This window comes from Pagrus pagrus, assembly GCF_965226575.1.
Source record: "Pagrus pagrus genome assembly, chromosome: 2".
NCBI classification, from domain to species: domain Eukaryota; kingdom Metazoa; phylum Chordata; class Actinopteri; order Spariformes; family Sparidae; genus Pagrus; species Pagrus pagrus.
In genome coordinates this window covers 15,120,857-15,132,269 of record NC_140186.1, presented here as the reverse complement: position 1 = coordinate 15,132,269, position 11,413 = coordinate 15,120,857, and the positions used below count along the sequence as shown (strand labels likewise).

Sequence of the window (11,413 nt, the reverse complement as noted above, 5' to 3'; positions counted from 1 at the left end):
ATTAAGTGAAATGACTCTCTTGAGAGATGAGACGCAGTTAGTTCACACAGCGCCTCTGGTGTCCTCAATGTAGTATTCCCTGATTGGAGGAACAAAAGCGTCCCTATCTGGTGACGTCATCAAGCAGCGTCCATTCAAACACAAAAGTGTCGACTTTTAATTCACAACCACGCACGCCGAAACCGACCCCGGTGGGCGGTGTCAGCACTCGATAAACGGCTCCGTCACCCGTGGATCCAACAATCGCCTCAACATACACGAATTAGAGACAACAACCACTAATCAGTCCCAAACGGAGGTTTTAAACATTTTATTTTAGCGGCTAACTCCACCTACACGAAAGCCCTACATCGATCCCGAGCGCTCCGGTGTCAATAACGAATGCACCCAATTGTGATTTTTTTTTTTGAGCGGCTATTACACATTAGCCGGTTGTTAGCTGTCGTTATAGCTAGCTAATCACATATACACACCGCTAACTTACGGTTTGAATGTAAGAACAAACAAGGGAATTTAATAGTAAGTCAGGAAACATTTCCAGCGAGGAAATGAATAGTCGACTACAAGAAATCCGCGAGAGACAAAAACTCAGGCGACAGCTCTTAGCTCAACAGGCAAGTGGACAGTGTTGTTGTTGTTAGCAAGTAGCTAACCTGACAGCACAACCAGCCAGCTAACCATGTCTCTAGCTTGATGTTAATGTTGCATGGTAAATCATTTTCGACCGTAAGATGCATAAAATGAATCCGTGGATTGTGACTGCCAGATGTCCGTCATACATGAACATTGGTCTTCCTCGAGTGGAGTCCAGACGCAAATAACTTGACTGTAAATGTAAATGGGGACAACACGTTGAAGCTATATGTGTATAATGTAGTTGAGATAAACGAAACAAGTTTTAAAATGTATTATTTACAATCCATGTCGAAAAGATTTGGCTAACAGTCACATTGCAGCAGTATAAATTACTAAGAATGCATATAGGCTACACTGGGGGATTAAAAGGGCACTACATAGTTTTGGAGAAGAAATTCAAACTCATAATTTTGATATTTACAATACTAATGAGGTGATAATACAAACTCAGACATGCTTATCTTTTTCATAACTGAATAAACAATATATATATAATAAAGGAGATCAGAATTGGAAAATATGCAGCTGTACACTTACTTTTCTCATTCTTGTCTCACCACAGTTGGGAGCTGAAAGCGCTGACAGTATCGGAGCTGTCCTCAACAGCAAAGATGAACTGAAAGAGATCGAGGAGACGAGAGAAACATGCAGGTAATATGTGATTCTATGCTGAATAAACAGAAGGGAAGGGCTGTCCAAACAGACAGACATGTGTACAGATGGACCCTTTTGCCCTCAGTGAGGTATAGGTACACTAGTATCGACTGAAAATAGACTCATTATCAAAAGTAGGCTAATCTGCTACTATGTGAGTCTGTGTTTGTCATGCATATCAATGTGTTTGGTACCACTCTTTTGTTAAATATTGCTATCACATTCACCATAAACAGGTCTTAGGGGATGCAATTTGCACAGAAAGGCAGGGTGCCACTGAAAGCAAATTAATATACTGAATGTCTGCACAAATGCACATACTTAATGGCATGGGGAACACGACATGGCTTAGAGAGCCAAGCACATGACCCAGAGTAGCTGCCATTCCTTCTTGAGTTGTGCCATTTGGTTCCTGTAATTCTGCAAATATTGAACATCCTTTTCTACATTCAGCAGCTTCCCTCAACTCACCATCAACATATTTTTGTTAACATTTGTCCATCTGTACATCACTATCACAACATACAGACATCAGGGTAATAAAAGACAGGTAAATAAATGAAACAAATCATAATAAGTAAAATAAATATTTTTACTTTCTCTTAATAAATTAATGCATGAACATTTTAACATCTTGCCAGTTTTGCAATGTTGTTGTCAGTGCCAATATGTTGATCCTGTGCTTTGGTGAGAGTGAATCTGGGAATGTATCTTTGGTTGTTTGTGTTTTTCAGGTCATCACTTGATAGCTTAGTCGCACCTTCCAAAAGGAAGGCACAGGCGGAGGGAGAGGACACGGAGGAAGATGTGGAAGAACAGAAGGTGAGCATTATCACATGTTGGTGAGCACCATGAATCTATGTGGTCAAAGAAGCCTCCACCCTATTGTATGCATGTGGGTCATTGCATACAATCTCACCTAGGGCTTTCCAGTTCATTTTATGGATTTTCTTGAAAAAAAATCATGTTGAAACTTCTGTTAAATTCATGGCACCTTGCAAATCCAATAGTTGTACTACACATACTTTTTAAGTTATGAATTTTGGAAGTTTAGCCCTCACAGCTACTGTACATTTCAGCATGTTTGTGATTCTCTGTAGAAATTTGTCCTGAACATCCAAGAGACCCTAAGGGAACTTGGCAACATGTTTTCATTGAAATAGTTGCTGCTGAATGGTTACACTTTGACTGTAGATATTTATACTGTGTTGACTTCTGGTTCTCTATCTGTCTGGTACCTATTGGGCTTGTTTTTCATTGGGTTCTGGAAATTTTTCAAGTTTTCAAAAGTTCACTTATAATTGTTTGGTTTGTAGCGTAGTACATGATGTCATCTTGTTCTGTATGCCAGGACATAAAACGATTCTTAATTCCTTAGCTCAATACTAAGAGTACAGTGAGAATGTATTACAAAACGCTTATAATACACATACAGAGAATCACAAAAATTCTGAAATTTAGCTGTGAGGGCCAAACTTAAAAAGTATTTGGAGTAGAGCTATAGGATTTTGCAAGGTGCTATTAATTTGATAAAAGTTTCAATGTGATTTTTTTTCAAGAAAATCCATGACATGAACAGGGAACAGTTCTGGATTTTGGGTGAGTTGGCACAGAATGACGCATGTATGTATTGTATGCTAATAAACCTGATTTGTGTATTTCCAAACAAAAATTGCAGTTATTTACAACATAAAAACAAAAAGACACATGGAGGAGACAGCAGAAGCAGCTAAAAACAAAGCGCACATAATGGAAAGAATGAGAGCAGAGAAGTAAAATCAGGACAAGCTGTTAAGTATGTATGGGGAAGTGTCTTAAAACATGAGACGAGCTGAACAAAATGTCTTCTCAGACGTTCTGTTCCTCAGGGCACCGGGAAACAAAGGTGTGGTGGCTTGGTATTTTGCCAGAAAGTCGGAGCGCCCTTGCCTGAGGATATCATGCTGTTAGTAGGCTACCTTGGTCTTAAAGGTCCTATTTGTAAGAAAAGTTTATTTTTGGGTCTCAATCCTGACTCGTCAAATACTGATGCTTTGGATGGCGGCGGGCCCGACCAACAATCCCAATGCATCATTATTTAATAGTAGGGCTATGTATTGTTCTCAATTATCAGTGCCAAAGATTTGGGAGAGGGTTAATGTCCTCTCTGCTTACGGATCAAATTATTTTCAGTTGTATGCATTGACCAACCACACGTTTGTCAAAGCAGGTAAAGGTTCTCTTCACTGACAAAAATATGAATCTCATTGTGTGTGTGTGTGTGTGTGTGTGTGTGTGTGTGTGTGTGTGTGTGTGTGTGTGTGTGTGTGCGCGCGCACATTAGGATGAGGTGGAGGTGCAGCAGCCAGATGAAAGCAACCCATATGAGGAGGTGTACAAGGACTCGAGTACATTCCTTAAGGTTGGAAAACTTGCTTTGTCTTTCTTATACACACGACTATAGATGTAATCACTGCAATGATGTGCCAACAATCACTTTTGGGTGTCAACTTGCTTATTTCCATTGGTTATTAACGTGTTGGCCCAACCTATGTGACATTTCTGCAGCTATAATGTCACATACTCTGTTGCTTTACTAGCCTCTTTGATATCTTGAAATCTAATGCTAACTGCTAGTTTTTGGTAAACTCAAGCTGTCAGTCAACCAAATTGTAGTGAAAGTGTTATGATATATGAACGCATCAGATGAATTAGATGTATACACTTGATCTGATAATGAAAAATACAGTTCAATTGTATGTCATCAGTGCACAATGCAGTGGTTTTCTGGCCGGGAGTTATTGTAAACAAACATTGTGATTCAGTCTATATCTCTTTTTCTCTCCATCTCTTTTATTTTTTTCATCTCTGACTTGTCACACTAATTATTATTTTTTGTGGCCTGTCAAACAATGTTTTAATTTTATTATGAAGCTCATATTGATTCATACAGCCTGCCAAGTCAGTACATTCAAAGCATTTTTAATATACTTATAATGCAATGATAAGAAAGCCACATCAAAGAGAAATCATGTCAGACATGCATTTAGTATGTCAACAATCCCTGATTGTGCCATCACTGTCACCTGCATAACCAGTATCAACCGCAGCCACTACTTTCACTGAAACAATTATCTTGTTAATTCCAACTCACTATTGGAATGGTGATGCTAATTAACCTGTCTAGAAGTTAAAAGAGCCAGCAGTCCAGATAAAGATTTTGCTGTGTGGTTATCAGTTGAGCATAAAGTGATAATCAGCCATTCTTGTCTCAAACTGTGGAACAGTCACTGGAGATGAACAAATCTTTTTTTAAACCCGTGATCCAAAGCTGGAAGGACAAGTTTTATTTGGCTGGTTGGATCTATGCACCCCAACTAACCTGCGTAAAGCTAATGGAATGTCAGTAACACACGCACATTACTCAGATGTACCTGTTATTACAGGTTAGAACCAGTTTGAGTGACTCTGAGAATTGTTTTGTCTCACTGACCAAAACAACATGTTATTACAGTGAACACATAATCAGCTTTTGTAAGTACACAATGTATTATTTTAGTTAGGGGTCATTCACACTATTGAAGGTGTGCTATGTAGTTGAAAATGTACCTAAACACACAGTCACGCTGTTTTACTTTGTTGACATTTGCTGGAACCTGCAACCTCTCTAGCTTCAAACATTATTCTGGGAACCTTCTTCTACTTTAAGGATGGGTTGATTATTCAGTTATGGACATATTAAATAATAAATATTGTTACCTTATTAGTAATGTAAATATAAACATTTTGAGTTAGAATTTGTTTACAAAAACAACATGTGCTCATTTAAAATAAAAATTAGCCTGAGAAAAAGTGTTTTATATGGCCATATCCAGCCATTCATATGTACTCTATGATGTCTCTACTTATGCAGATATATTTTTCTAATTACCCTTTTTCCTGTTTATCTTATTTCATTCTTTCTTTTTCAGGGCACTCAGAGTTTGAACCCTCACAATGACTACTGTCAGCACTTTGTCGATACAGGACACAGGCCACAAAACTTCATTAGAGATGTTGGTGAGTGTGTGTTCGTGTGTCTATTTCAAGTACATGTGCATACCTGTGTATTGTTATGACCTCACCGTCCTCTGTGACTCAGGCTTGGCCGACCGATTTGAAGAATACCCTAAACTTCGAGAGCTGATAAGACTGAAGGACGAACTAATCTCCACCACCAACACCCCTCCCATGTATGTTAAATGATGATGTGACTGTCAGAGTAAATATTAGCCTGATTGTTAAGAAGGATTATACTATAAAGAATGACTTGAGGCATGTGTGTCTGTGTGTTTAGGTACCTCCAGGCTGACCCAGAGCACTTTGACCTCCAGGATTTGAAGTGCAAGTTTGATGTAATTCTGCTTGAGCCTCCCTTGGAGGAATACTACAGAGAATCGGGCATCAGCCACACTGAACGTTTCTGGACCTGGGATGATGTATGTATGCATGTTTGTCTGATTGGTGCTAGTATGCAAATAAAAATACACGGCAGGTCACACTTGAAAGACAAATGTATTTGATATAGGCATGGATATCCCAAACAATAGCCATTTTCAAATATGAAATGCAGACAGTGTACAGGGAATCAGGTCTGGACATTGTCTGAAATTACCCTCTCACACATGTATCACAGGAAAGGAGAATTATCCGTGTCAGATTTGCTCTCACCGGCTAAAAATATTCTGTTTGTTTTGGCCGTGGGTTGCTGCCTTGGTTAAGTAAGTGCAGTTTCAGTAGATTGAAGCAGATTGAAGAGGTTAAAAAAGATTAAGTTAGCGGGCTAGAAAGGCCGGGGACTGGTCTATAGTTATTTGGAGACCCTGGATTAAGGTGTGGTTTTTTCTAAGTAGAAGTGTGACCACAAGTCTTAAAGCTAGTGGAGAAAATACCAGGTCTAAGTGAAACATTTATAATTCAGTATTGTAGGTCCCGGTGAATCAATGTTAAAAGAAACTCCATGGCTACAGCATGTTCCCTCACTCCTCTTTTCCTTCTCTGTTCTCTGCTTTTTTAGATCATGAAACTAGAAATTGAGGAGATATCAGCTCCGCGTTCCTTTGTCTTCCTCTGGTGTGGCTCTGGTGAAGGCCTGGACTTGGGCAGAATGGTAACATCCCTCATTTTGTGAATAGCAAACATTTAATTACAGGCAAACTCTAACTTTACTGGTCTCATTAGGTTTTGCAGCTTAAGCCAAGCATGTTATTTTTATGGCTTGTTAGTAGGGGTGTCACGCTTCTCCAAATCCTGTTTTCATAATTGAGTCAACTTCTTTATGATGTCCTGTGCAAGTGTTACTCCATGGTTCGTGTGTGTGACGTGTTGGGAACCCCCACTGATCAGTTTGCCTAAAGAAGAAGCTGCTCTTTTGTTATGCTTCTAGCATGCTGGACCTCCTAGTGATTGTTTGTCCTCATCGACAGACTAAAAATAACAGTAAACTACTTGTTAGATAACATAGCATTTTTTTGAGTCAATCATGAACTCACTGGTCCGGTGTGCAACTGAGTTAGGCAATCGTTTTGAAGGGCATGTATTCATACAACACTATTCAATGCTTAAGCTTCCCTACAAAAGAAGCCTTGATTCAGGTGTGCCAAGCTGTCAAACGATATTCATCAAACAGTAGTTATCTTTGTTAAATCACCCTCACCTGCTGTTGGTGTGACGTGTGTCCTCTTTGAGTGAGTCATAGTCTGAGTGTCTGTGTTAGAAAAAATGTTTTTTTTATAGCCTGTACCAGAGTAGGTATGTTTATAATGCACTGTGAACTTTATGATTCACTTTAAGAATGAGCTCAAGGGTTTCCCCCTTGTCTGTCCAACATTCAGAAACCAAATATTCAAATTTGTATTGATGCAAACTGATCTTTTACATTTGAGCTTTCCTAGAAGAATTTTGACTGTTGGCTATCAGAGGATTGATTCAGTGTTTTGCTTGTGCTATTTTCAGACGCACCAAAAAGCTAGGTGTGGACTAATAACTGTAAGATAATGAAATGCGCAAAGCTAAAATTGCATACACCTACTGCGAACAAAGAACAGGCAACCGAAGCAAAGACATGAGATTTTGTGCTGATTAATCAGAAGCTTGTTGTAAGTTGAAGTGGAAAAAAAAAACATTATTGCTTTTTCAACCACAGAGTAGCTTGTGCTCTGCTGTTCTGAAATGTGGTTTCACAGAAACACTGTTTTGTCATTCAGTTTGTTATTTATGATTTGCTACCTGCGCTGTGTTAATCCCTTATTAATGCATTCATCCTGTAATATAAAAAGTAATATGACATTATCATTATTAAATACTTGTTAAGCCCACGCAGTACATGGTTCATAATAATACATATGATACCCATTTCAGTGTTTGAGAAAGTGGGGCTTCAGACGGTGTGAGGATATCTGTTGGATCAAGACCAACAAGAATAATCCAGGCAAGACCAAGGCACTGGATCCAAAAGCAGTCTTCCAGAGGACCAAGGTACAGTATACACACACAGGCCTAAAAATAGGTAGATGTAAAGTTCACGAGAGCCATCTACACATGATATATTTCAAGTTAAATCAGTTTAAATTGTGTTGTCTACAACGCATTCCCCCCAGGAACACTGCCTAATGGGAATTAAAGGAACGGTGCGCAGGAGCACCGATGGTGACTTCATCCATGCCAATGTGGACATTGACTTGATTATCACTGAGGAGCCTGAGATGGGAAATGTGGAGAAGCCTGTGGAGATCTTCCACATCATTGAGCATTTCTGTTTGGGCCGCAGGAGGTTGCACCTGTTTGGACGAGACTCAACCATCAGACCAGGTGAGAAGGACTCGCTCTTTCCTTGGAAAATTTAGGTGATAACTGTTTGTTTCACAATGCCAGTTCAAATTAGCTGAAACACCGATGTTGAATCCTTACATTGTTATGATGAACTAAGATGAGCTAGTCACTACAGCCAAAGATAGCTACAGTAAATAATAAGCAAAGGTTAGCGGTTATGCTGCCCCTTTATAGTTTTGGCACTACCTTTGAATTCTGGCAGTTTCTTACAAATGACAAATTTGAGAATATAACTTAAGCTGCAGCAGCAACTTTGTCCTCAAGTGTTTCATGAGGTTGCTGGTTTTGCCACCGTTTCACACAACAACCCTTTTACATGTTTATGTACATTTGGATTAAATTTAGTAAAGTGACTCATGACTGCTGACCACAGGCTGTAAACACGCAGTTTCACAACATCAAACATAATTTGCTGATTTGCCGGCAGCTTTGTCATCATTGGAGTTGATTAGGAATATAAAAATGCAATCTATCAGTTGCGTAGGTTTGTAATTGTATTTGGTGGAAAGTGAGATATTTTTTGTCAGATGGCCAAAATAATGTGTGCCCTTGAACTCAGTTTCACTTTTCTCATTCAAAAGTACACATGTACTTTTGAATGAGAAAAGTACCAATAGTACCAATAGAGCCTGAATTTAATTGATTATGTGTTTGCTGATAACAATTTGCCTGATTATTTTTCTTTAATTTTAAGCATATATTCTCACCAATTCCACTACTACAAATGCCAGGCTTTTTTATTTATGTTTTACAGTGTCCCATCTTTTTTGGAATCAGGGTTTTATGTTTGCTTTTAGTTTCTTAGTGTCTTTACTTCTTCTGTGGCTCTACTTGATCTTATTGCGTTTTTGTTTTCTTCTCTTTCTAGGCTGGCTGACGGTGGGCCCTACTTTGACGAATAGTAACTTTAACCCAGAGGCCTACGCCTCACATTTTGCTGTGCCGAACAACCACCTATCTGGCTGCACGGACGAAATAGAGAGGCTGCGTCCCAAGTCGCCCCCTGTTAAGCTGAAGTCAGACCGTGGTGGTGGAGCCCCCAGAGGGGGACGTGGTGGGCCAAATGCAGGAAGAGGAGACAGAGGCCGTGAAAGAAACCGACCAAATTTCCGCGGGGACAGGGGAGGGTTCAGGGGCAGGGGAGGTCCACATCGGGGTTTTCCACCTCGTTAGAGCAAGACCTCATGGCAACCAGACTGATGCTAGGAAATCCAATCTCCGCTGTATGCAAACACAAGCTTCTTTGTAATGTAGTTGGGATATGGTATGGTTAGTATGTGAAAAATGAGAAGTTGGCAAGTGTGATCAATCCTTGAGTCTTTGAATGTTTTTTGGTTTCTTTATATTTTTTTAAGATTGACATTGGTATTGTTTGAATAAAAATTCTTTACACCTTTTGTTTTTGTGTATTGATTTGTGTATTATTTCATGTTCTCGAATTTTTATACAGTTAATGAAGTAATGTCAATATTAAAGTAGATATTTAGAGAGCAAATGTGATTGAAAAGGCAAACACTGTAGAGATACAAGGACAGCAAGATTAAGTTTCCACTCATCTTCGTCAAATATGGTACTTAAGTGTGCATATACCTTTGAAGTAATTCTTAATCTATCTAAAATGTTCAAATTAAATTTGTACAGAAGTCTCCTGACTTTGTGTCCTATGACTTTTACCTGGAACCACAGCGAGGTTGGTTCCACAACTGTTGCACTGATTACCATGAAATTAAATCGGATATTCGTGCCCTTCTCCAGATGATTGGTAATAACTTTGGTGATCTCCTACCTTCACCTAGTGACATCAGGAGGAAACATTATGTGTGCCCCATACTTTAATTTATCAAAAAAGTTGTATTTTGTGTGCAGCCCTGTAATACGCTGAACTAAGATTGTGAACGTGGTAAACGTGCCTGCTGAATGATAGACATGATAGACATAACATGGCTGCAGGCTCTTAGTCTTGTTCAGCTTTAAAGTTTTTCTATAGGTTTTCTTATATGAAAAAGATGCAGCAGGACTCAAAAGGACTCAAACTTTATTTTGTTTTTTAAACCCTTGTTTACCTTTTGTCTTTTATCCTTGAGATACACGCAGGTTAGTTTTGCTCCTTTATTTTGCTTTGTTCTCAACCGACATTTGATACATTTATCTCTCTGTTTCATGTCAGTTCCTGTTTTGCCTGTTCTGTCTGTGGTCATGCAAAACTTTGTAATGATTTTTGTCTGTGTAAGTTTCTCGATGGTCTAGGTTGCCTCCTGTGCTGCCTATGCATAAACCAATGTTAGTGTGGATGTCACTTATTAGTTATTTCTTTATAACAATATTTCTGTGGCACCTTATCCAAGTTTAAAGCTGTTTAGTAGTATTATATTGCATTAAGTTTGTATTTCAATGTTCAGGACCCCAGGAAGACTGACTCAATTGACAGAATAAAAGTTGGCAATGTACATTTCTGCCTATCATTGATGGATTTAAAGTTTACATTTCTTTATGTTGAAACTTTACTTTTCTTTAGGTTCAGTGTTCTATATTATGCTGTGACAACGCTTTGCTTAGGGTCTGGTTAGAATTCGGCACAAAAAACTCTTAGTCAAGGTTAGAAAAGATCATTTTTGTATGTTGCGAAAAACTTGTGATATTGTCCACACATCTCAATAAAGATATCTAGTGTTATCATACTTTCAAACGTGGAAATGACACCTAGAACAAAGGTTTGTGGTCTGTGGCTTGGCAGCCCGCTTGCATAACTGTAATGAAAATCAGCTCATATATATATAACGTGACTGTAATACGAGACTTACTGCAGAAATGTTGACATGATAAATTAACCACGTACAACTTTGAATGTATCCATGGTTTTCAAAAGCATAAAGAGCCAATGTTTTATTCTGGCGACTGGGCTGGAAAATAGGCACAATCATGTGTACTAAAGTTTATTCAAATATTTTTAACATTCTTTAACACTATATATACATTGATTAAGCCTTATGGCTTGCTTGCTTGGTATCTGAAACCTACTGTAACATCATTCTGTCCTCTTTATACCATTCAGACACAGTGACTTCCAGTGTTAAAGGTCAAATTTGTAAGAGAGTAGATTTTTGAGTCTCGTTCCCAACTCATCAAATTGTGACGGTTTTGGATGGTGACCGACCCAACCTACAATCCCAGTATCCAAGTCAGTATTTGAAGAGTTGGGAATGCGACTCAGAAATCAACTGTCTTACAAATAGGATCTTAAATGTCTTTCAATGGTATGAACGAAATCTGTGGC

At 38.7% G+C, this 11,413-nt stretch overlaps 1 protein-coding gene across 1 annotated transcript; it reads left to right on the top strand.

Moving 5' to 3' along the window:
- The first annotated feature begins 201 nt into the window (after nucleotides 1-201).
- On the top strand, nucleotides 202-9,536 carry mettl14 (methyltransferase 14, N6-adenosine-methyltransferase non-catalytic subunit). Its single transcript, XM_084372970.1, has 11 exons — nucleotides 202-614; nucleotides 1,199-1,287; nucleotides 2,025-2,112; nucleotides 3,614-3,691; nucleotides 5,241-5,328; nucleotides 5,411-5,501; nucleotides 5,606-5,747; nucleotides 6,326-6,418; nucleotides 7,669-7,785; nucleotides 7,908-8,118; nucleotides 9,008-9,536. Exons 1-11 carry the CDS (start codon nucleotides 549-551, stop codon nucleotides 9,310-9,312), a joined length of 1,368 nt encoding a protein of 455 aa, XP_084229096.1. The 5' UTR covers nucleotides 202-548; the 3' UTR covers nucleotides 9,313-9,536.
- The last annotated feature ends 1,877 nt before the right edge of the window (nucleotides 9,537-11,413 follow it).